A 26,112-nucleotide genomic window follows, 5' to 3' on the forward strand; every position below is an offset into this window, starting at 1 on the left:
CCACGGACACCAACACATTGCCTTCCTTCTGTTCTATGAGAACCAGTTGATCAGAAGTTGTGCCAAGTGGAAAACCATGTGAGGAATAACTAGTCATTTAGTGAGTTATGGGTGGTTAGGTGGCAGAAGCTTTGTGGGCAAGGCAGACACATCCACATACAGATTAACGTCTGTTTCTATGATGAAAAACTACTGCCTGCTCCAAAAGGGAAGAAGTCAAGTATGACTGACCTTCCACAAGATGGGTTACATGTCTGACCATCCTCAGCCTACGGATGATGGCCACAACAGGGTACCCTGAGGGTGCGGAGCCTCTGTATGGAGTTGTACTTTTCAATGCCTAATTTAACACCTTGTCCTCATGATTCAATTAAGGGATGGACTTAGAGGATCAGCGAGCAGGTCACATTTAATAAATTCATCCTGACATTCCTACCCAAGATTTTGTATTCCTTCTTTTATATTTTACAAAGAATTCCATTTAATGTAGGCCATCTCTTATCCAGGGTTTTAGTCTGTCAGCTAAACAAACAGAGCTACTTCTAGCTGCACCAGGTTACTCATTAGAATACAGATTTTCTCTAAAGTGCTCTCAGACTGATACATTTGGTCCAATCATATATTACGTTATCCTCTGCCTAATTCTTTCAAAGGGCTTTTCTGGTGGCTCAGTGGTAAAGAACCCACCTGCTAATGCAAGAGACATGGGTTTGATTCCTGGGCAGGAAGATCCCCTGGGTAAAGAAATGGCAACCCATTCCGGGATTCTTGTCTGGAAAATCCCAAGGACAGAGGAGCCTGATGGACAGCCCAGGGTCACAAAAGAATGAGACATGACTGACCGTCTTAGCAACTCCCTTAGATTCTCTTCTCACACATAATCCTCAAGTGTCTACAAACATACATCAGCAGAATGTTGCAGGTCTGTTATTGTGGATAATATCTTCTCCTGGGTCAGATGTAGCTGGTCCCATATGAAGGATATTGGGATGACTTTGCTTATGGTTCTGACTGCCATAGGAGTTCGTAGGGGTGGGTCAGGGGGGGAGAATCCAGTATCGTGTACGTATGTGTGCTTACTTGCTCAGTTGTGTCCAATTTTCTGCAGCCCCAGGGACTGTAGCCCACCAGGCTCCTCTGCCCATGGAATTTTCCAGGCAAGAATACTGGAGTGGGTTGCCGTTTGCTACTCCAGGGGATCCCCCCGACCCAGGGATGGCAAACCCATGTCTCCTGCATTGGCAGGAGCATCTTTACCACCAGCGCCACCTGGGAAGTCCCCAGCATCTTCTGGGAAAGTAATTTCAGTTAAGTCATCACAAAGTCTTCATGGAGAGGAGACTAGCCTCCCAAGAATGGGGTAGAAGGGCTGCTTCTAACAGGAATGGAAGTTCAGTGAGCTTTTGAGGTATTTTATTTTATTCCTTTTTGGCTGCTCCACACAGCAGGCAGCATCTTAGTTCCCCAACCAGAGACTGAGTCTGTACCCTCTGCATTGACATCAAGGAGTCTTTACCACTGGAGAGCCAGGGAATTCCCGGATTTGAGGTTTTAAAGTACACTAACTCATTTTAATCCGTCCAAACATTCCACTGTAATTTTCTTGGTCACCTTCTTCCCCAATTAATCACTTTTTATGTATGAACCTAATGAAGTTGTGAATTCAAGTTATGTTGTCATTCTGCCATCTGCAGGACCAACCCTGGATCTAATTTTTGATGCAATAGATAAAGAGATTCCTTTAGGGCAGTTGTAGAAACTTCTCTGGCTGTTGGATAATGCCTTTGAGTTGAAATGTAAAACTCCAATATTATTGTTGTTGCTTTTCCTGTAAACTTTCCACTGTATTTGGTAATAGTAGCTCTTGTACTTCTCTCTTCCACCAGAAAATGCTATTGCAAACGTCAGTTGTTCTCCTCTAACAGGATTCTAAGGATGACAGGTAATAATTTGAGAAACTGTTTTGACATTGCATACCCTGGTCTCCCAGAATTCCATTTTCCACCAGCAAAGAGGTCATTATTCCCTTCAAGTCAAATTAAGCCTGACAAGAAATCTTAGATTCCCATCTTTGCAGCTGTAGTTCCTGAAACCACTTTCAATACCAAAGAATTCTATCAGTCAGGATTCTATCAGGAAAATAGAAAATAACCTACATATCTCAAGCTGAAAGGGATTTAGTACATAGAGGTGGATGCTTACAGAACCATTAAAAGGGCTGGAGTGCAAAGACCAAGAAAAACAGTTGCTTGCTTTGTGAAGCTCAGTAGACCTCAGGGATGATAATAACTCACTGCTAATCATCTTATGATTCTCTTCAGCATTAAAGTAACAATTTGCGGAAGGACACCCAAACTTAAAGGCAAAACCTCTCAACTGTATTCTGCTGAAATCTTCATGCCTGTGTACAGCTGCTAAGGAAAACAGTGTTTCTCCTGGCCTCCTGCCTTCTAAAACTCGCCTGAGGATCTAAATTTGAAGCCTGTTGGGACTCTGAGTGATGTGAGCAGCTTTCAGCATCTAAAATTCTTAGGAGAGTTTAGAAAGGCCGAGATGGAGCTGAGCATCAAGATACAATAGCTGGCACACTGATAAACTGAATGTGGAAAGTAGAAGAACAATTCCCTCCAGTGCTTGCTATGAGGATTAAATGAACTAACACCTGCAAAGTCCTAAGCACAGTATATTATACATGTGTTAAGTGCTTGACATTTTAAGTTTTTGGTTGCTGAATCATCCAGTTCAAAAGACATCCATCCTGAGTACACATATTGTCAGCTGGATGGCTCAGCCATCAGCCAAACAACCAGATCAGGAATCAGGCTCGTGAAGGTCCCCATCTATGAAGGTCCCTTTTCCAGAAAGCCCTGGGTAACCTACATAACTGCCTGAGTGACCTGCTTCTCCTTTCCTGCACCCCAGTTCCTGGTCATATGCTCTAAGTTAGTCAATAAAGACTGAATCTGCAAGACCCTAGACACCCTACCCTCAATGCTAATAAAAGCAAGATCCCCAGGTCTGTTATAGCTTTCTCTCTCCCCATGCAACCTGGCTGTGTGACCCCTCAGGTGTGCTGTGTACCCTCTAGGACTTGGAGTAACAAATCTTATTCCTCAAAGTTCCCTGTTGGGGTTCCCTGGTGGCTCATTGGTAAAGAATCCGCCCTCCAATGCAGGAGATATGGGTTCGATCCCTGGTCTGGGAAGATCCCACATGCCTCAGAGCTACTAAGCCCATGCACCACAACTATGGAGCCTGTGCTCTAGAGCCCGGGAACCACAACGGTGAGCCCATGTGCCACAGCTGCTGAAGCCCACGTGCCTGTAGCTCGTGCTTCACAGTGAGAGAAGGCATCACCACGAGACGCCCCTGCATCACAACCAGCCCCTGCTCGCCGCAGCTAGAGGAAAGCCCACGCAGCAGTGAAGACCCAGCACAGCCACAAATACATAATTTTTTTTCTAAGTTCTCTGATGGTTTTTGCTGAAGCGTATCCTGCCATCCTAATGAGAACCACAGAGGCTGATCCAGCCACTCATTGGAGGAGACGTCCACGGGGGCTGGCTGCAAGTAATACGGTCTGGACGAGTGCCACCCATATTCCTAGCTGACGGCATGGCTATCAATAGGCTGAGACCAACACAAAGCCATGAAAAGCCTTACTGGGCAGTTGGCTATCTTTATCCGCCCTGAAATAAGGACGGCTTACAGCTTTCAGCTCTGTTCTCTGGGAGGGAACACCGGGATGATACTGCAGTTTTTTTCCATCTGTCCCCATTTCACCACTACTCATCCACTGGCTGTCCTTCCCTGAGTCCCAGGAGGCTGACGCCTCCAGACTGGTCCCCTGGGGGCGGGGGGGGGGGTGTCCCTGAATGTCACATGGCTCGCCCTTGGCAGTGGGAGGCACTCACAGAGGCGGGAGGCAGGCAGGAGGAGATTGGGGGACTTCCTCCCTATCCCTTTCCATTGGGGCCACTTGCTCCCAGGGGCAGGGTCCCTCCTTGACCTGGTTCCTGCCGGAATCTCCCCTCCACACCTGCCCTCCTCACTGGATTTCAACAGCAAGGCTTCCTGTTCTTGCTGACGGCTACAGCCGGTCTCTGAAATGCCCTCCTTCATCAGGATACTTTATGATGCCCACAGCCTTCCACCCTGCCATGAAAGTAGCCTCACTTCAATTTTCTGAGTGGAATTTCCTTCTGGGACCTTCTTGAATTTCTCTGCTCAAGGTCATCTTCCTAAACACCCGGGCCTGAGGTTTTGGAGCTGTCCCCTTGCTTCCCCCTCAGCGGGCTGGAAGGAAATTCAGAAAGTCACAGCAGGGTTCAGCAGATGGTCAGGCCGTGGATTCACACTGAACTCAAAGACTAGACCCACTGCCCTTCCTGGCAGACGTGAGGAATTCATCCCCAGGAGCCCACAGGCTATCAGTAACAGCAGGTCCCTTAAGGAGACAAGAGTCCCAGGTCCCGCCTCGCACCCCCGTCTAAAATGGAATGTGTGAACCCAGGTCGCGTCTCTGTGGCCTTGAGCTCAGAGACCCCGAGCGCCTGTACCAAGAAAGAACTAGGGCACAGCTGAAATCCAGAAGGGAGAGGAAACAGGCGGAGATCCGCGGGGAACAATGTCTATTTCTTAATCCGTCTCCTGCCCCAAATAGCTGGGCTCTCCTCCTCCACTGGTGTTCACTGTGTCCCTCTGCCTGGCAGCAGGTGCCACCAGGCCTTAAACTGGGTCACAGAGGGCGGCAAGGAGCCGACCAGGCCCGCAGGCCACAACCTGCCCTGAATTCACTCCCCAGGCTCCAGACTGGAGGGGCAGAGCCCAGACTCCAGGCGGCCCCTGCCCTCCAGGGCTTCCTGCGGGGCCCCTGCTGCCCAGAGCCCCAGCCAGCGAGGGGGGCATGCTCTGTCCACCCCGTGCGGGGGCAGAGGGGCCACACTGCCACCCCTCCCACTGCAGCCGCAGTGAGTGCCCTCAGGGACCCCTCCTCCCCAGGGCAGCCAGAGGGCCCACACAAGGGCTTCCGACACCCTGGGGGCAGAGCTAGTGTAGAGGGCAGAGTGTAAATTTCAGAATCAGAAAACAAATGAATTAAACCCCAGATTTGAAACCCCAGACCCTTCAGGGACAGGGAGGGAGATGCTTGCTCAGGATAACCCAGCAGGGAAGTGGCCGGGGGCAGGCCCCAAGCACCCACCGCTGTTCACCACCCCCGCCCGTGGCCACGTGTCTGCCCCTCCCGTCCGACCCCGGCCCCCTGTCCCGATCCCGCCCCTCCTCCTTCCCAGGATCCCCGGCATCTGGTCCTGATGTTGCCTTTCTCTCCACAGGTTCTGTCGGAGCATGGTCTCGGCCTGATCACCCCGGACATCCGGGAGGGACAGACCTCTTACTACATGGAGGATTACCACGAGCAGTACCTAGGCAAGAACCCCAGTGGGTTCTGTGACCTCGGGGGCACCGGAGTGTCCTGTCCCTGGGTATTTATTTTGGACCCAGAATTCACATGTCGGAACCCTAGCCCCCAGCATGGCTATGTTTTTTGATGGTGACAGTAAGGAAAGAATGAGCTTCCCAAGTGGTGATAATGGTAAAGAAGTCACCTGCTAATGCAGGAGACATAAGAGACACCGTTCGATCGCTGGGTCCAGAAGAGCCTCTGGAGGAGGGCATGGCAACCCACTCCAGTACTCTTGCCTGGAGAATCCCACACACAGGGGAGCCTGTGGGCTACAGTGCATACAGTTGCAGAGTCGGTCACGACTGAAGCGAGTTAGCATGGTTAGCATGCATGCCAGGAAAGAATTATGGCTAAATGAGGTCACAAGGCAGGGTAAAGGGCGGGTCTCACTCACTGCCTGAATCCACAGGGAGGCCATGTGGGTCGGGAGGAACTGGGTCGGCTGCCACCTGGATCTTGGACTTCCAGCCTCCAGCACTGTGAGAAGATAAATTTCTGTTGTGTAAACCAGCAGTCTACGGCATTTCGTTAGGGCAGCTCGGTTTGACTAAGCCAGAATGAAAAAGGAATCTCTCCCTATGTGGTCGGCCCTGGAGGTCACAACAAAAACACCTGAAAGGAAGCGGGCAGTTTGTTTTGTGGTTCACAGTGGGCTTTTTGAAATGCACGAAAGCATTTTTTAAGTCTGGTCTTTGAGATATACTTTAGGAAATTACCTTTTTAAGACATATGGTTCCATGAATTCTGACAACTGCCATATGGTTGTGTAACCACCACCACAATCAAGGCATAGCACTTTCCACCACCCCAAAAAGTTCTCCGGTGCCCCTGGGAACCCACCCCCTGCCCCAGATCTCAGCCTCTGGTGACAGTTGGCGTGCTCTCTCTGCCTGTCTGGGCGGCATATGGAAGGTAGTAGCCAGCCAGCCTCTTCAACTCAGCGGAAGGTCCTGGCGGTTCCTGTTGTCAGAGGCCTGTTCCTTTCCCCTATTCAGGGCTATTGCTGTTGTCTGGATGGACCACTGACAGACAGGTAGGGTGCTCTTTTTAAGTCAGTCGTGTCCGATTGTTTTGTGACCATATGGACTATTGCCCACCAGGCTCCTCTGTCCATGGGATTCTCCAGGCAAGTATACTGGCATGGGTTGCCGTTTCCTTCTCCAGGGGATCTTCTCGACCCAGAGATTGAACCAGTGTCTCCTGCATTTACATGTGGGTTCTTAACCGCTAAGCCACCAGGGAAACCCATGTAGGGTGCTAGTTTTCAGTAATTATTTATAAAGACACCATAAGCATTGCATACCACACCACACATGTCTTATGTGGACATGTGTCTTCCGGCAATGGTGTTTTGATAAAAATGTGAATTCGTGCATACATGTGCTGGGATATTGGGAATTCTTGGGGATCTGAATGACGATCGTGCACATGCTGTGTTCTCCTGTTCAGAAGTTTAGGGCCAGCTGTGGAAGCCATGTAGGTAAGCCAGGTGACCCTGGGAATCCTTTATTTATGCCCTGTTCCACCGTATATGAACACGTGCCCTCCAGGGCCCCAAAGTTTGCAAACACTTAGGGCTACAGCGAAATATTTCTCTCTGCTGAGCCCAAATTCATGCTGTTTTCCGAAGAACGGAGATAAGAGGCTGTGTCTCCCATTTCAGGCCCCCTCCTGGCAGAGAAAATATTTGAGTTGGGTTGATGAATTCTAATGTAGGGCTCTGAGTCTGTGCTCGCTCCACTGTGATACCTGGTGTGTTAGGATCAGCAGTCTTGGGTCCCTTCTGAAGAAAATCTTCAGCTCTCTCTTTGCCTGCTGCATCAGTGAATCTGAGATGCCTCGATTTACAGGAGACCAGCTGGTGTGGAGTCCTTCCACTCTGCTGCCCTCTGCATCCCAGAGGACTGGCTCGTGGGCTCATCAGCTTCTGGTCCAGGATGCCTCCTGGCTGTTTTGTCTGGACCGTGCTGGCTCCACCCAGTGCCCTATTGTGACCTGGGCAGCAGGCTGGGCTGTAAGAGTGCAGGCACAGACAGCGAGGCCCTGAGGGGTCCCTCTGCACTGCGCATGAGCAGTCCTACCTGAAGCCTCTCCATGGGCTTGAGTCAACGCCAGGGCCAATGGCAGGATGGAGGGACGGAAGAGTCGTGCTCCTGCTGCCAGCTGCCCTGCTGCTGCACTGGCCACACAGCAGCCTGGAACGTAGGTCTCTGCTGGTGCTCGTAGTCTGCGCCTCTCCAGGGCTCTCGTCCTTTGCCACCAGGTGTATCACCTGGGAGCTTGTGCAGAGGGTCAGGTTCTAGGATGCAGATTCTGTAGTTCTGGGTGGGATCCGTGGAACTGCCCCTCCAGTGAATCTGATGCCAGGGCCCCTGGACCAGACTTTCAGATCATTGCTCCCCACATACCCCCAACTGTGGAGAAGCCTGGTGTGTGTAACGTCTATGTCAGGTACCAGTTTTCCAGAGTGAGTGGCCAGTGTAAGTATACCCCCTGAGAAGGGTAACCAGCTGTCCATCTGAAGATGCTAACTAGCCCTGTCCTGCAGCTTTAAGGCCCCATGTGATCCTTGAAAAGAAATTTCTCTGCTGTTTTCTCTTTGAAAACATTCTGAAGGATCATGCAGAGCCTAATTGGTCTAATGCAAAACATAAATAATATAAGCTATAATGAAGGCAGCGTCTTAATACCTACTCTGGATTCATCTCCCTGGGTCCAGAGAAACTAGGGAGACTGGTGTTATATTTTCAATTTGTGGTTGACAGATAGCCTCTATTACATGCTGGGAGCTGTTTATTTTTTTAAATTGGAGGATAATTGCTTTACAGTTTTGTATTGGTTTCTGCCATACAACAAACTGAATCCACCTTAAGTGTACAACGTGCCCTCTCTCTTGAACCTCCCTCCCACCCCCATCCCACCCCTCTAGGTGGTCACAGAGCACCAGGCTGAGCTCGCTGTGTTATACAGCAACTTGGGAGCTGTTCTACGAGAGAGATGCCTTTTGGTTTTGTCTTTGTTTTGGGTGTGTTGCGTGATCTTAGTTCCCTGACCAGGGATCAAACCCATGCCCCCTGTGGTGGAAGCCAAGAGGCTTAACCACTGGGCAAGCAGGCAAGTCCAGCAGAGAGATGTTTTATAGCAGAGAAAGACATATTCAATTCCTACCCTTAAGGAGTTTTATTATCCAGTGTCTGGAGGGAAGTATCAAACTTAGAAATGAATAAATATAAGTTAATTCTGGTTCCTGTTAAATGGTATGAAACATGTAAAACAGGCTAATGTGTTGGGGGATCTGCAGGGGAGTGCTGAGACTGCCCTAGGAGGCAGTCATGGAAAGCCTTCCTGGGACGACAAGACTTATGAGAAGGAAACCTATCTCCAAGCAGAAATGACAGCAAGTGCAAAGGTCCTGAGCTGTGAATGAGTCCAATGTGTTTTAGAGGCAGACAGGCTGGTTTAGTCGGAGCAGAGTGAATGGGGAGGGGGTGCTGGAGAAAGATGGGCTCATAAAGGTACAGTGAGGACTTTGGGATTTTATTCCGGTGACAATGGGAGGCCATCAGAGAGTCTAACTGGGAGAGTGAAAAATGAGATGTGCTAGAGAAAGACATTCTGGCTGCTCCAGAGGATAGACTGTGGGGGTGCAAGAGTGGAAGTGGGGGGAGGCATTAGTGAGCAGGACAGGATAAAGGCCAGGCTGGGTTTATAGCCAGAGGGATGCAGAGGAGTGGCTGGCTTCGGTTTCAACATTGTTTGGTAATGTTGATGGAACTGGTCGCTGGGGAGTGAAAGAAAGAGATAACTCAGGGATAACTCCAGCCTGATCTTCTTGCCTAAGCAAATAGATGGGTGTGGTACCATCCGTAGAACTGTGCCAGGCTCATGAGGAAGACATAGAGGTGAGGTTAAGCAAGTAGACGGCTCAGTTTGGGCTGCTTTAATTTGAGGCTCCTCTTAGATGTTCTTATGAACTATGGAACAGGGCAGTTGTTAAAGAGGGGGAGCTCAGTGGAGAGGCCTGAGGGTAAGCATGAGAGCTTTGAGTCTGTATAATGGTGATACTTGCACTTGGGCAGGGCTGGGGATTTGGCATTTCAGCCAAAATACATAGGGAATGAAGTGGTCTGAGGATTCAGCCTTGAGTTTTGGAAGAGGAGGTGGGTTCAGGGAAACAGTATGAGAAGCAATGGCCACTGATGTGGGAAGATGACCAGCAAGGACATCTTCCCAAGGAAACACTGCAGAGATAACCCCAGATTGAACCAAGAGTCTTGGGCTCAACTCAGACTCCCTGATCCAGACTTGAATGAAACCAAATGTCGTCCCTTTAAATTGATGTGACCCGAAAAAATAGGCAGCAGATTGTGTTAATACTTATCTTTGTATTGAAGATGAGAGGACAGAGGCTCAGAGAGGTTAAATCAGTGGCTCTAAGATATACAGCTAGCAAACAGCGGGGCCAACTCAGACCTTCTGACTTCAAACCCTACTTCTTTCCCTCTCCACAGGTTCCCTGCCAGGTAAGAAGTTTCCACACTAAAATCTGGAAGACTTGAGTGGTCTCTCCAGGCATGTTTCTCTTTCTCTCAGGGTGACATATACTGAAAGGGTCTTTTCAGGGAAAAAAAGATTTTCTGAGACATCCTGATGGTGCAGGCAAAGAAAAAATAAGTGAAAACCTAAGATGAGACCTCCCTCTCTTAATCTGTTTGGTCACATCTCTGGATCTGGATCAATTAGTCACCTGGGAAAAAAATCTAGAGTCTGGAGTAATTTCATTCCAGTGGGATTTGCAAGGGAAGATCTGCAAATTCCTCCACCAGGAGTTTTGTTCTGTGGTGCTGGCAGACCCAAGGCTTCATTCAGTTCTCTATCTGTAGATTATAGAGACCCCTTAGGATCCCAGCATGCATGTGTGTGTGTTAGTCACTCAGTCGTGTCTACTCTTTGTGACCCCATGGACTATAGCCTGCCAGCCTTCTCTGTCCATGGAATACTCCAGGCAAGAATACTGGAGTTGCCATCTCATTCTCCAAGGGACTCTCCTAAAATGCACAACCATGTGTCTCCTATTTTCCAAGCCAGTCCCAACTCTCATTTTCCACAAAGTTGAGCCGTGGAGCATGCAAAAATATAGAAGAACTTTTGTCCTCGCACAAGATTTTTTGTGTAAATACATTCACATTTCAATTTGCATGACCACTGACGGCTACACTTAAACTGTGGTACTTAAAATCACACACCTCTTAAACAAAAATTCAGAATGAGGAAGCTAAAGTTTGTGTCAATGTTTACATATAAGACTCAGAATAAAAAGTTATGTTTTATGTTAATTAAAATAAGAGGATGGACCTTCAGATTTCTGCATGGTTTTCCTAAAGATGTGGCATCAGACTAGCTCAGATCCAGGATCGAGGGGCAAAGACCATATGGTGGCATGAAAACGTCTTACACAAGTATGCAAATTCTGCCGTTTGTTATATTCCACTGTGTGAAGCCCTGGGTCTCTCCTCCCTCTTCCTTCTTCCTGCTCTTAGTGAAATGTGGCCAAAGAATGAACACTTCTGAGAAGTCTGAAATTTTGGGAATCATAGGTGGGGTGCCTGCAAACATCAGAGATTTCCCCTGGCAGATTCGCATCCTTGAAAACGGGAGTCATCTCTGTGGGGGGTCGATCCTCAGTGAGTGGTGGATTCTGACCGCAGCCCATTGCTTCAAAAGCAAGAATGAGTAAGTGTTGCCGATGGAACTTTTCTCAAAGCAATGGAGTAGAATATTTGCCCTGTGTTGCTCTTTAGTCTCTCGGTTGTGTCTGACTCTTTGTGTGTCTACCCCATGGACTGTAGCCCGCCAGGCTCCTCTGTCCTTGGGACTGCCCAGGCAAGAACACTGGACTGGGTTTCCATTACCTCCTCCAGGGGATCTTCCTCATCCATGGATCAAACCCAAATCTCCTGCATTGGCAGGTGGATTCTTTACCACCAAGCCACCAGAGAAACCCATATTTGCCTCTGTGCTGTGTGCTGTGCTTAGTCCCTCAGTGGTGTCCAACTCTTTGCGACCCCATGGACTGTAGCCCGTCAGGCTCCTCTGTCCATGGGGATTCTCCAGGCAAGAATACTGGAGTGGGTTGCCATGCCCTCCTCCAGGGCATCGTCCCAACCCAGGGATCAAACCCAGGTCTCTGGCATTGCAGGCAGATTCTTTACCATCTGAGCCACCAGGGAAGCCCAAGAATACTGGGTAGCCAATCCCTCCTCTAGCAGAAATCTTCTCGACCCAGGAATCGACCCAGGGTCTCCTGCATTGCAGGAAGATTCTTTACCAGATGAGCTACTAGGGAAGCCTTTTGACCCTACATGCCTACTATCTTTTTATATTATTTATATATTTTATATTATTCAATTTTATATATTTTAATTATATTTTATTTGTATATCTATATATTTAATCATTTTATTTTATAATTATAATTTAATTATATTAAAATTTATATTTAATTTATTTTGATATTTATATTATTTATTTTTATACTTTATATTATTTATATTTTTAACATTATTTTGCCCCTACATGCCTGTTATTCACATTCATCAGGCATAAAAGAAAATACAAAGAGGCAGATACCTGTGTGGTTAAATATGATGCTTTGCAGGTAGAAAGAAGCTGTTCTCCTAGGATGCTGCACAGCTTGTTGTGTGGGTTCTACCCTGCAGAGCAAATGTTCCTTTGCTGCGGAAAGGAACAGCATTTTACTAAGTCCATGTAGCCCTGTGGAGAGTCCTTTCCTAAGCACTGGGCTGACAGTGACCGTGGAAAACTGGGGAATCCTAGAAGCATTAGGCCCTGAGGGTAGGGCACCAGGCCTGGCTGCATGGCAGAAGGTATTGTCTGAGCCCCAGTCCACAAAATAGTATTTTTGCAAAACTTCTCATTTGTCTGTAATACAGCCAGTCCAGCTTTTCTTGCAACTCAAGGTCAAGTCCCTCAACTACTTATGCCAGCAGTCTCCAACTTCTTGGCACCAGGGGCCAAGTTTCATAGAAGACGATTTTTCCATGGACCGGGAGAGGGGATGGTTTGGGGATGATTCAAGTGCGTCACATTTATTGTGCACTTTATGTCTATCGTTATTACATCAGCTCCATCTCAGACCATCAGGCATTAGATTCCAGAGGCTGGAACCCCCTGACTTATGCATAGTGTGGCTTCCTAGACATTTGTTGGTGACATCTACAGGTGAATTTTGCCCGAGTCGAGCTGGTTGGCCAGAAGGCAGGGCAGAGCAGTCAGGTCTGGCTGCTCCTCCTTGGCTACGAGCCAAGTGCAGAGCCCTAGCTGCCCCCCTTGCCCCCAGGATCACAGTCTCAGATGGGGGAGGTGGGGCAGTTATTTTCTCCTAAGGTTCACTTGTCATCTTCCCACCACTTAACTTTTTCCTCTTTCTTTTATTTTGGAATAAGATCTACCTTGGAGGTCACACACGGTGAAGAAAATCTTGACACCCAGAACGTGACGAAGATAAAAGTGGACAAGATAATTATTCACAATTATTTTGACAGTTGGTTCTACTTTAATGACATCGCTTTGCTGTTGCTCAAATCCCCTCTGAGCTTGGGTGTCAGGATGGTACCCATTTGCCTCTCAGAGGTCACTAACATAGAGAGATGGAGGAACTGCTGGGTGAGCGGGTGGGGCACTACTGGTGAGTGACTGTGGCCCACCCTGAGGGTGGGGGTGGCACCCTGGCTGAGGTTTGCAACAAGAAGCAGACTCTGGAGGCTCTGCTGGCCCTCGGAGGTCTGCTTGGTGGACCTGGGCACTTCTGATTCTCAGTTAAGGTCCCACCATGAACCTTCTTGGTCTGCATGGGAGCTGTCCTTTCTGGGCACCCGTAGCAAGTTTCAGGTCCATACTGTGAGATAGGAACCCCAAACAGGGCCTCAGGGAAAACCCAGGCAAACATATTCAGTGTCCTAAGGACGATCTGGAGGAATTTGGAGGGATGTCCCAGTAGGCAGGGGCTGGGCTCTGGGAAGAACATGCTGATGTCAGCCAGGGCAACTCTGTCACAGCTGATGGAACCAGCTCTTCTCCCCTGTGGCTAAAATCGCAAACCACAGATCCAGGCCAAGGTAGAGGAGATTCACCGAATATAAAATTGTCCTTCTAGAGTCAACTTCTGCTGCTCGGTTCAGCCGACCCACACCGTGGTGTCCTTTTGTTTTCCTTCTTGGTTAATGCGACGTTCCCCATAATCATCAGGGAAAGGAAAAACAGATTCCACTTGGTGCTGTCCTTGCAAGGAGGCACCCGAATGGCTCTACATGGATCCCCACATGGTCCCAGAGCTCAGAGCTAGGTTAGATTCCTTCTTGGGAATTGCCCTCAGAAGCCTTTCAATAGCTTCAAAAAAAAAAAAAAAAAAAAAAAGGCCACCTTCCTGTAGGGTTCCTCATGTTTCATTTACCTCATTTTCATTGAAACTCCTCTAGGATCCAGGCAGTGTTGTAGGCTCCAGGGGCTCAGCAACATACAAAGAGGAAAACATGCCCATCTTTGAGAGTGTACATTTTAGGAGTTGGGCTCAGCTTGAGTGCAGAGGCAGTGAACTCGGGCCCTGGCATGAAGTCCACCTTTTTGGGCCATGGGTCCCAGGACAGAATTTGTCACTGCGGCTTCTCTTTACATCCTCATGGATTTGAATCAAACACCTTTTTCGGATCCTAGCTGAAACCTGGCACCCTTGGCAGTACCAGAGGATGGCTTGCTGAGGCTGAAATCAATAGAAACCCAGTCCTTGGAGCTCTTGATTCACAGAGAGTAGGTTCAAGAGTCTCCTGGATAACCCTCCTACTCCCTCCTCAGCCAGTCCAAATTTGGGGTGTTCCCTGGGCCACGGAGCGGTTCCATACTGTGGAGGTGAAAAGACGTGATGTGGGTGGGTCCCCTAAAGGGGCCATGCAGTGCTCAGGGTGCTTTCCCCATCTGCTTCTTTTACGGGTCAGCTCCTAAGCGGAGTACGGAGACAGGACTCCAGAGAGTCAATATCCAGCTGATCAAGTGGGACACCTGCTCTGAGCTGATGCCTCTGCTCACCAAGAGCATGCTGTGTGCCGGGGACCTTGAAGGTGGGAAGGATGCCTGCCAGGTAAAGCTGGGAGAGAGGCTGCCCCAGAAAGCTGACCGACAGGGTGGCATACCCGGCTTCCCTCTCTCTCCTCTGAATAGGAGGTGGATTAAAACAACAGAAACGTGTTCCTCTCACAGATACCAGAAGTCCCAAACCAGGGCACTGGCTGGGCTCTGCTCCCTCTCGAGGGTCTAGGGGAGGAGCCTTCTTTGCCCTTTCTGGTTCTGGGTGATTGCAGGCATCCCTGGGCTTCCCTCAGCCTGCAGGTGCGTCTTTCGGCTCTCTGCATCCGTCTTCGATGACAGAGGTGCATTATCCCAGTCTCTGCCTCTATCTTAAAATGCCTTCTGTGTCGCTCTTAAATTTTCTTTTTTCTTATAAGGACACTACTCGTTGGATTTAGAGCTCACCCTGATTTCAGAGTAATCCTCCCCAAAGATCCTTATTTAGACCTGTAAAGACTCTGTTTCCAAACAAGGCCACAGTGATGGGTACAAGGGGTTAGGACATATCTTTTGGGTGGACACTGTCAGCCTGCTACAGACAAGAACGCGGGTCAGACGGCCTTCTCCCCCGTGTGTCTCCTCTGATTTCTCTTCTTATAGGGTTGCCAGTTGTTGGATTAGGGCCCACACTAATCCAGTGGGACTTCATCTTAAAGGAACTAATTACATCCACACAGATTCTATTTCCAAATAAGGTCAAATCCTGAGGTTCCGGGTGGACAAGAATTTGGGAGGGCTGCTCCGTGACCAAACGGGGGCTGTGCGAGGCAGTGGTTAGGGCCGCAGGCTGCCTAAGCTTCCCTCCTGCCTTCTCTACTTCCTGCCTGGCCTCCCCTCGCCTGCGCCTTTTCAGATTTCCCCGTCTGTAAAATGGGACACCTAAGGGTCTTTCGAGGACTTTCCAGGTGGCGCTAGCGGTAAAGAGCTTGCCTGCCAATGCAGGGGATGTAAGACACACGGGTTTGATCTCTGGGTGGGGAAGATGCCCTGGAGGAGGGCACGGCAACCAACTCCAGTATTCTTGCCTGGAGAATCCCATGGGCAGAGGAGCCTGGCGGGCTGTGGTCCATAGAATCACAGAGTCGGACAGGACTGAAGTGACTTAGCGTGTACAAGAGTCTTCTTAGGGCTATTGTGAAGATGAAGTGAGTCATGTACGAAAGCATTTAGAAACGCACAGAGCAGAGGAGGGTCACGGGAGACAATACAAACACCGTCTTCTCCATCACCCTGTCTTACATCTGCTCGGTGCTCAACAGCACACAGAGTACTTCCACAAATACACCTAAGGGTTGTGAATAGCCCTGGGAAGCAGGCCTCTTTCAGATGGGAAGAGGAAGACCAGGAAAGCCAACAGCCTTGCAGAGGACACAGCAGGGAGGTAAATGACAGACGCTGAGTTCTAACCAAGGCATGATGGTGGCATCAGGGGGAAGAGCCATCGTTGGGGCTCCAAGAGAAATGGGGCTCCAAAACTGCAGCAGCTCCACAAAGATTCAACCGCCACAAAGATGCTGGGAGCTGCTAGTGAGTGAGGCTTGCCATACATCACAGGGTGTTTTACAGGGGTCACCTCCTTCCCTTTACACAGCGGTCCTTTGGGAGAGGTACAGTGATCACCAGCATAAAAGGAGCCTCAAAACACTGAAGGAAAAGTTCACATTCTCTCCACTAAGTATTCATCCTGGGGTATGAACCAAGGTCTGCTTGGCTCCAGAAATTTAAGTTCTTAACTACATCTTTCAGCTTCCCAGGTGGCACTGGGGGTAAAGAACTCACCTGCCAATGCAGGAAACCTGAGACATGGCTTTGATCCCTGGGTTGGGAAGGTCCCCTGGAGAAGGAAATGGCAGCCCACTCCAGTATTCTTGCCTGGAGAATCCCAGGGACAGAGGAGCCTGGCGGGCTACAGTCCATGGGGTTACACAGAGTCAGACACGAATGAAATGGCTTCCCACACATACATCTTTCACATAGACCCCCTTCATCCCTAGAGAAGTGAGTGTTACTCATTTTAAAGAGAGATCATGGGAATTTCCAATGACTTCAAAGAATTAGGTAAAGAACAGTTTAGTTCAAATTAAGTTGATGGACATAGCAATTTGTTCACAAAAACAATTTGGTTTTTAAAACTCAAACCCATATACTGGGGGGGGGGGGGCGGTGTTGTTTGTTTTGGATTTGGATTTTTGGCATGTCGTTAAAATGGTAATTCTTCTTGACTTTCCTGTGTGTCACTTAGTATTCTCAACAATAAATCTTTGTAAGCTGTGAGACGCTATGTGCTGCTGGATGCTATTTCTATAAAATAATAATGATGTGTCTGTGTATTTGCAAACAGGAGGATGCAGAAAGTTACACTGGACTAAGGAGCTGCCTCTGCATGGTTGCAATTAACAGTGTTGTTTATTTCACTTATTTATTTGAGCACACATAAAGAAAATGCCAGGGGTAGAGAAAGGTGCGCAGTGAAGAGGAAGTTTGCCTTTTATAATTGTTTATAATTGTTCTGCTTTTCTCTCCCAGAGAAATCACTGTCAAAGTATTAACTATATCTTACCTTTCATACACAATTGTGTCCATTCTTATATATAAATTTACTTATTAATATTATTAGGAGTATTCTTTATGTTCTTTTCCCATATCTCAGTTTTCTGATTTTTTTTATCAAGATGCATGATTCTTTAATAGAAATCGTAAAATGGTCCAAAAGCTTTGGGGGCATGAAAGCTTGTGTGTTCCTTCATTTTCATGTCAATGATGTTTGTTCCACCTGGGCTTTTTTGGGCAATCTCTTTCATGATGCTTTAAGATTGGTAAATTGTTGAAAATTTGATGTTTTAAGCCACAATCTAACATTCTGACACGATTTTTGTACTTTCTGCCTTCTGAATATATAGTGTGTACGCCTGTTGTCTTAAACCAATGACCTATTGTAAAGCATAATGGGTTTTTGGTTTGGGTTTTTCCTTTTTGCTATTGTGAACAACTCAGAGCAAAATGAAGCTTTTCCTGGGGAAACGGGAAGAATTCTAAAAAACCAAAAAGTGCTTAGAGGCAAAACAAATTTGGAAACCACTCCTTGGTACATCAAAATGAATGCCTGTGACTGGACGATGATGGTGGATATTTACTTTTTGACCAAACTGTCATTCATCGCCATTGCCTTTGACTAAATGGCTTGCTCCCTTTTCTGAGAGTTGAAGAGCTGGGAGCAGTCATGGTTGGAGAGTCAAATCAAAATTAAAAACATCCACCCATCCAATGACACCGTGTGCTTTGTGCCAGATGCCCACCCCTCAATAGGCTGTAAGAGCAACCTGCTGCCACACCTTCCACGTCCAAACAACTTTTCTCTCCTAGGGTGACAGTGGGGGGCCTCTGGTTTGCCAGAAGAAAACCAGGAAAAGCGAATGGTACCAACTGGGCATCGTCAGCTGGGGAGTGGGCTGCGGCCAGAAGAAACAGCCTGGAGTGTACACGCAGGTGTCTAGTTACCTATCGTGGATTGAGATGAAGACCAAGCTGTCCAAAAGGCCCTACAAGCGTGAGCCAGACTCTGGGTACAGTTTGCTTCTATCACCCTGGGCCATCTTAGTACTGTATTTTCTGATGTTTCTATTTTCCCCATGATTAAACACTGCATTGGCTCAAAACCAAGTGTCCTTCTCAGCCTTTGAAGCAAGTTCAAGGGTGGGTTGCAGGTTGCCAGGAGGGATTCTGATACAATTAGCCGTGCCTGAAATAATCAGATACCTATACGTGCGTGTGCGTGCTCAGATGCTCAGTCGTGTCTGGCTCTTTGTGACCCCATGGACTGTAGCCCACCAGGCTCCTCTCTCCATGGAATTTTCCATGCAAGAATACTGGAGCCGGTTGCCATTTCCTCCTCCGGGGGATCTTCCTGACCCAGGGATCAAACTCGCGTTCCCTGCATCTCCCGCATTGGCAGGGGCATTCTTTGCACCACCTGGGAAGCCCCAATCATCTACCTATAGCAGTGCTTAAAATACAACCAGGACCCACTCAGCTCCCCTGGGAGTTGGAGGCAGATTACCGACTTGACCCTGAGCCCTCTCCAAGAGTTTGGATGGAGCATTTTTTCCATGGAGAGTGGTCCAAGGATCTCTGAAATAGAAAGCCTGTTCTTCTTCTCTCTCACAATCAGGTCTCTTCTACAGCTTCTTTCATTTTCCATTTCTTTTGCTCCTGCGTGGGGAAACACTTCAACTCCATGCTTCCTTCGCTGATAGCTCATCCCTGAGACCTATGGACTTGGTCTCCAGAAAGGTCCCTGCCCTTTACCTTCCTTTGCCTCCACTTGGTTCAGAGCCCCAGTAAATGCTGCTTCTGGCTCTCAGAGACCACGAGTAACAACGCTGAGATTTAGGATCAGCGCGTCACTGACGCAGAAATGTCCTAGAGAGGAGGCGGGAGAGAAACACACAGCTCATTGGGTTATTTGCTTTTTTGTTATTGAGTTTCATGAGCCGTTTGGAAATTAAGCCCTTGTCAGTCCAATCATGGGTAGAAGACCTAAACAGATATTTCTTCAAAGATGACATACAGATGGCCGACAGGCACATGAAAAGATGTTCAACATCACTCATTAGTAGAGAAATGCAAATCAAAACCACAGTGAGGAATTGGTTTTAACCAGTCAGAATGGCCATTATTAAAATACAAATAACAAATGCTGGAGAGGGTGTGGAGAAAAGGGAACTCGCCCACATTGTTGGTGGGAATTAAACTGGTGAAGCCACTATGGAGAATATTATGGAAGTTCCTGAAAAATATTAAACATAGAGTGACCATATGACCCAGTAATCCCACTCCTGGGCACATATCTGGAGAAATCTCTAAATTCAAAAAGATATATGCACCTGTATGTCTATAACAGCACTATTCACAATAGCCAGGACATGGAAGCAACCTCAGTGTCCACTGACGGATGAATGGGTCAGGAGATGCAGTACATACATACACAACAGAATATCACCCAGCCACAAAACAAGGATGAAACAGCGTTATTTGCGGCAACATGGATGGACCTGGAGATTATCGTGCTCCGTGAAGTAAGTCAGAAAGAGAAAGGCAAGTACCGTATGATATCACTGGTATGTGGAATCTAAATGCACTTATTTACAAAACAGAAACGGACTCCAGACATAGAAAACAAATTTATGGTTACCAAAGGGGAAAGCAGGTAGGGGAAGGACAAATTAGAATACAATTTTTTAATCTTATTAACAGGCCTTTAGAAGACTCAGCATGGTCTGGCTTTTCCTATCTCTCTGGGATACTTCTCCCTAATACCGTTCTCATTCACAACCATTCCAGCCCCACTGGCTTCCTTGTTCTCAAACACCACAAATTTCCCCCTGCCTTGGGCCACGTACACCTCCTGGTCTTTCGGCTTCTGTCCAGGGGGAACCGTGTTATATTTCTCCATCCACCTCCTGACCCCAGAATGCTGTTCTCCGCCCCAACCTGTGTGTTCATTTCTCCTTTGCATCATTCAGAGTATTCAGTCCTCAGCTTACATGGCACCACCTCCCCCGACCGCCTAGCTAAAACAGCTCTAAACACAGCTCCACAGCCCCCAGGCCCAACTTACTAGCTTATCTGATTTGCCATCTCCCTATCGTTTGTGAGGACCAGAAATTATCTTACTTATTCACAGGTTTACCTGTTTATTGCACGTGTCCTCCACTCCTTGTCCTCAATACAAAGCCTCTTAAGGGCAGGGATTCCATGAGTCTATTCTCTGCCTGGACTAGCCCCTGATGTGAAGACTATAACAGGTGGATGGAAAACAGCTATTATTACTAAAGTTGCACGGAGCTAGAGCTGTACATGTTTTCTAAAGATTGCAATCAGATTTCCCATTCGGGGGAAAATGATACTTAGCTTTTGAGAGCTCTAAAATTTATCTTATAACACTTAGAAGTATCCTACCTAAACAAGCAAAAGACAGATGAGACATCAGTTTGTATTAGCAGACTGTAGACCTTTATTAGAACAAGCATATGTCATAGCTGTGAGCAAAGCATTAAAATTTATCAAGCTAACTAATAGCTTTTCCCTGCCATGAGGAGGGCGAAAAAGAGAGAGAAAGCCCCTTATACATGTACAGGATCAGCTGAGCAAAGTATTTCAGGGAACGATTCATTGAGGCTATAAACGTCTGCAAATTTTAAGGCACTGAAGGGCAGGAGGGCTTTTGAGAGGGGCGGGATGTGGTGAAGGAAGCCCTGACCTCTCCCCTCCCAACACACATTCTGCCAGCTTGGTTCCCTGACGTCCAGGGCAGGCACCCAAGCACGAAAAAGGTGAACACTGATTATTCATCATCCTCATTCAGACATCAAACGATCCAAAAATTTTCACCGCGGGCTCCTCCCACCATAACTTATTAGAAAATAAATTACATGTTATCAACTTGCCATGGCACTTCATGTAAATTACCCCTTAATAAACCAGATTTTTATGAATGTCTTTGGGGACTACAAAACATCCCTGGCGTGAACCGCAAAAGAACTCCCCCATTTGTTGGTAGCATTTTTGCTGTGACCTCGAGGGCTGACCACGTGGGGAGAAATTACTTTTTAATACCCAGGGGACAAGATACTCCGGTGCCCCCGAGGCCGCAGTACCCGTCGGGGTTCTTGCTCAGGTACTGCTGGTGGTAATCTTCCGCATAGTAAAAGGTCTGTCCCTCCCGGATGTCCGTGGTGATCAGGCCGAAACCATGCTCCGACAGAACCTGTGGAGACAAAGGCACCATCAGGACCAGATGCCCGGGATCTTGGGAAGGAGGAGGGGCGGGGTCAGGACGGGAGGGGCAGACACGTGGCCACGGGCGGGGGTGGTGAACAGCGGTGGGCGCTTGGGGCCTGCCCCCGGCCACTTCCCCGCTGGGTTATCCTGAGCAAGCAAACATCTCCCTCCCTGTGTCTCAGGGCTGTGGGGTTTCAAGTCTGGGGTTTAATTAGTTTGTTTTCTGATTCTGAAATTTACACTCTGCCCTCTACACTAGCTCTGCCCCCAGGGTGTCGCCCTCGTGTGGGCCCTCTGGCTGCCCTGGGGAGGAGGGGTCCCTGAGGGCACTCACTGCGGCTGCAGTGGGAGGGGTGGCAGTGTGGCCCCTCTGCCCCCGCACGGGGTGGACAGAGCATGCCCCCCTCGCTGGTTGGGGCTCTGGGCAGCAGGGGCCCCCCGGGAAGCCCTGGAGGGCAGGGGCCGCCTGGAGTCTGGGCTCTGCCCCTCCAGTCTGGAGCCTGGGGAGTGAAGTCAGGGCAGGTTGTGGCCTGCGGGCCTGGTCGGCTCCTTGCCGCCCTCTGTGACCCAGTTTAAGGCCTGGTGGCACCTGCTGCCAGGCAGAGGGACACAGTGAACACCAGTGGAGGAGGAGAGCCCAGCTATTTGGGGCAGGAGACGGATTAAGAAATAGACATTGCTCCCCGCGGATCTCCGCCTGTTTCCTCTCCCTTCTGGATTTCAGCTGTGCCCTAGTTCTTCCTTGGTACAGGCGCTCGGGGTCTCTGAGCTCAAGGCCACAGAGACGCGACCTGGGTTCACACATTCCATTTTAGACGGGGGTGCGAGGAAAGAGATCAGGATTTGACTGTTGTTGGTCCATTTAAGAGGAAGTTGTCGAATTGGCCCAGCATGGGAAATCCACTTTAATTTTTGGCATGAGTCACTGAAGGGCTTCCCTGGTGGCTCAGACGGTAAAGAATCCTCCTGCAATGCAGGAGACGCAGGTTCGGCCCCTGGGTTGGGACGATCCCCTGGAGCGGGGCATGGCAGCCCACTCCAGTATTCTTGCCTGGAAAATCCCATGGACAGAGGAGCCTGGCGGGTTACGGGCCATAGGGTCGCCCAGAGTTGGACACAACTGAACCGATGGTCACCACCGAAATCAGACTGATTATATTCTTTGCAGCCAAAGATGGAGAAGCTCTATACAGTCAGCAAAAACAAGACCGGGAGCTGACTGTGGCTCAGATCATGAACTCCTTATTGCCAAATGCAGACTGAAATCAAAGAAAGTAGGGAAAACCACTAGATCATTCAGGTATGCTCTAAATCAAATCCCTTATGATTATACAGTGGAAGTGAGAAATAGATTTAAGGGACTAGATCTGATAGACAGAGTGCCTGATGAACTATGGACGGAGGTTCGTGACACTGTACGGGAGACAGGGGTCAAGACCATCCCCAAGAAAAAGAAATGCAAAAAAGCAAAATGGCTGTCTGAGGAGGCCTTACAAATAGCTGTGAAAAGAAGATAAGTGAAAAGCAAAGGAGAAAAGGAAAGTTATAAGCTTCTGAATGCAGAGTTCCAAAGAATAGCAAGGAGAGATTAAAAAAAAAGCCTTTCTCAGCGATCAGTGCAAAGAAATAGAGGAAAACAACAGAATGGGAAAGACTAGAGAGCTCCTCAAGAAAATTAGAGATACCAAGGGAACATTTCATGCAAAGATGGGCTTGATAAAGGACAGAAATGGTATGGACCTAACAGAAGCAGAAGATATTAAGAAGAGGTGGCAAGAATACACAGAAGAACTGTACAGAAAAGATCTTCATGACCCGGATAATCATGATGGTATGATCACTCACCTAGAGCCAGACATCCTGGAATGTGAAGTCAAGTGGGCCTTAGAAAGCATCACTATGAACAAAGCTAGTGGAGGTGATGGAATTCCAGTTGAGCTATTTCAAATCCTGAAAGATGATGCTGTGAAAGTGCTGCACTCAATATGCCAGCAAATTTGGAAAACTCAGCAGTGGCCACAGGACTGGAAAAGGTCAATTTTCATTCCAATCCCTAAGAAAGGCAATGCCAAAGAATGCTCAAACTACCACACAGTTGCACTCATCTCACATGCTAGCAAAGTAATGCTCGACATTCTCCAAGCCAGGCTTCAGCAATACGTGAACCATGAACTTCCAGGTGTTCAAGCTGGTTTTAAAAAAGGCAGAGGAACCAGAGATCAAATTGCCAACATCTGCTGGATCATGGAAAAAGCAAGAGAGTTCCAGAAAAACATCTATTTCTGCTTTATTGACTATGCCAAAGCCTTTGACTGTGTGGATCATTAATAAACTGTGGAAAATTCTGAAAGAGATGGGAATACCAGACCCCCTGACCTGACTCTTGAGAAACCTATATGCAGGTCAGGAAGCAACAGTTAGAACTGGACATGGAACAACAGGAAAAAGGAAAAGGAAAAGGAGTACGTCAAGGCTGTATATTGTCACCCTGCTTATTTAACTTCTATGCAGAGTACATCATGAGAAATGCTGGGCTGGAGGAAGCACAAGCTGGAATCAAGACTGCTGGGAGAAATATCAATAACCTCAGATATGCAGATGACACCACCCTTATGGCAGAAAGTGAAGAGGAACTAAAAAGCCTCTTAATGAAAGTGAAAGAAGAGAGTGAAAAAGTTGGCTTAAAGCTCAACATTCAGAAAACAAAGATCATGGCATCTGGTCCCATCACTTCATGGGAAATAGATGGGGAAACAGTGGAAACAGTGTCAGACTTTATTTTTTGGGGCTCCAAAACCACTGCAGATGGCGATTACAGCCATGAAATTAAAAGACGCTTACTCCTTGGGAGGAAAGTTATGACCAACCTAGATAGCATATTCAAAAGCAGAGATATTACTTTGCCAACAAAGGTCCGTCTAGTCAAGGCTATGGTTTTTCCAGGAGTCATGTATGGATGTGAGAGTTGGACTGTGAAGAAAGCTGAGCACCAAAAAATTGATGCTTTTGAACTGTGGTGCTGGAGAAAACTCTTTTGAGTCCCTTGGACTGCAAGGAGATCCAACCAGTCCATCCTACAGGAGACCAGTCCTGGGTGTTCATTGGAAAGAATGATGCTGAAGCTGAAACTCCAATACTTTGGCCACCTCCTGCAGAGTTGACTCATTGGAAAAGACCCTGATGCTGGGAAAGATTGAGGGCAGGAGGAGAAGGGGACAACAGAGGATGAGACGGCTGGATGGCATTACCGACTGGCCTGGCGTGCTGCAATTCATGGGGTCGCAAAGAGTCGGACACGACTGAGCGACTGAACTGAACTGAAGCGACTTAGCAAGCATGCATGATTCACTGATCCATTCTTCCCTGAGAGCCTTCACCTTTCTGCTGGATCTCCTGCCAGTCCTCTGAGCCAGAACGAGGCCAACAGAGGATCTGATGACGGGCAGGTGCAGGATTAATGGAAGGGGCCTCACCAAGGCTTGAGGTTTGGACCCCACAGCTCAGATGCAGGCAGTTTCCTTATAAGGGTTAGAAAGGAAAATGGGGAGCCATTCTGACTTTGGGACAATCTTTTGTAAACGAGCAATTATCAAGGGTTTACTGTGTGCCACACTCTGTGTTAATTTCAGCTTCACAACAGCCATCTGAAGGAAGTAACTATTACTGTTGTCAGTATTTAAGTGTGTGTACAGTACTGCGCTTTGGCCCTGATGTTCTCAGCTTGCCCTGCTATTGCACAGGCTGCAAGTTGAAAGTGAAAATGAAAGTGTTAGTTGCTCAGTCGTGTCCGACTCTTTGTGACCCCATGGACTGTACCCCGCCAGGCTCCTTTGTCCACGGGATCCTCCAGGCAAGAATACCAGAGTGGGTTGGCATTCCCTTCTCCAGGGATCTTCCCATCCCAGGAATTGAACTCAGGCATCCTGTATTAGCATACAGATTCTGTACCACCTGAGCCACCAGGGAAGCCGTGGCCGCAAGTAGGGGAACTGCATTTCCCAGATCCTACTGCCAGCGGCCCCAGTCTAGATCCCACCAGTGGGAGATGTGCGTGCGGCCCCTGGCAGGCAAACCCAGGGAGAAGCCACCACCCGCCAGGCATAGCTGTGAGGATGGGCACAGGAGTGGGCACACAGGAGACCTGGGGCCCCGTCAGCTCCTCCTGAGAACCATGGGCTCTTGTGCTGAGGACAACTGCAGTCATCACAGTGATTCTAGCAATTTCTGTCACGTTTTGGCATCCCCAGTTCCAGAGGCGCTGTTCCCTGACCTTCACGCCAGCAGCCTTTCAGATTATTCTGGAGGCACCAAATTCTCTTTGTAAAACTACCCCCCTTAAGATATCTCAAACATGTTCTGTTTCTGTGATGAACCCCAGCCAGTGAACTTGGCCTTTGGCGCCAGAACTGTTTGCAGGAAACAAAACCTCCCTGCGCATCAAGACCAGGGTACTGGTTAACCATCCTGGTCAGACTTCGAGTCAAGCGTGGCCTCATCGTGCGTGCAAAGCACAGCAGTGCCCCACCCACCGTCTGTGGTGCCAGGCATTTACTTCCACGGTCACTAAGGTTTGCCTGTGAAGAAGGACCACTGATGGGCGGCTGGCTTTGCAACATGAGGTGGCTGTGGCCAGGGAACACTCCGGGGTGCGTGCTGTGCTCCGGGCGCCACTTAAGAGCTTATGAAAGGGAAAGATGTGGGGCTGGGACCTGACAAGCCCGGCC

General features: G+C 48.4%; 2 protein-coding genes across 4 annotated transcripts in view; one reads left to right on the forward strand and one right to left on the reverse strand.

Moving 5' to 3' along the window:
• The first annotated feature begins 241 nt into the window (after positions 1 to 241).
• LOC138081257 (serine protease 52-like) lies at positions 242 to 18,982 on the forward strand. The gene is made up of 8 exons (XM_068974381.1): positions 242 to 292; positions 5,337 to 5,442; positions 9,979 to 9,990; positions 11,008 to 11,200; positions 12,934 to 13,179; positions 14,492 to 14,621; positions 17,972 to 18,171; positions 18,970 to 18,982. The coding sequence occupies exons 1-8, from the start codon at positions 242 to 244 to the stop codon at positions 18,980 to 18,982; spliced, it is 951 nt and encodes a 316-aa protein (XP_068830482.1).
• Positions 18,983 to 20,648: 1,666 nt separating this feature from the next.
• The window catches only part of MSRA (methionine sulfoxide reductase A), a 374,837-nt gene continuing 369,373 nt past the window's right edge, over positions 20,649 to 26,112 (reverse strand). For all 3 annotated transcript variants that reach the window (XM_068974235.1, XM_068974236.1, XM_068974234.1), the window contains one exon: positions 20,649 to 21,374. In XM_068974235.1, the coding sequence (XP_068830336.1) occupies positions 21,210 to 21,374 (165 nt within the window). In that variant the 3' untranslated portion in view covers positions 20,649 to 21,209. The remainder of the gene's footprint in view (positions 21,375 to 26,112) is intronic.

This window comes from Capricornis sumatraensis, chromosome 6, assembly GCF_032405125.1.
Source record: "Capricornis sumatraensis isolate serow.1 chromosome 6, serow.2, whole genome shotgun sequence".
Classification (NCBI taxonomy): Eukaryota; Metazoa; Chordata; class Mammalia; order Artiodactyla; family Bovidae; genus Capricornis; species Capricornis sumatraensis.

Coding starts and splice junctions, on each gene's coding strand:
- LOC138081257 (XM_068974381.1), top strand. CDS start 242: ATGGGTTACATGTCTGACCATCCTCAGCCTACGGATGATGGCCACAAC. Junction 11,201..12,933: donor TGCTTCAAAAGCAAGAATGA/GTAAGTGTTGCC, acceptor TTTTGGAATAAG/ATCTACCTTGGAGGTCACAC. Junction 14,622..17,971: donor GTGGGAAGGATGCCTGCCAG/GTAAAGCTGGGA, acceptor TTTCTCTCCTAG/GGTGACAGTGGGGGGCCTCT.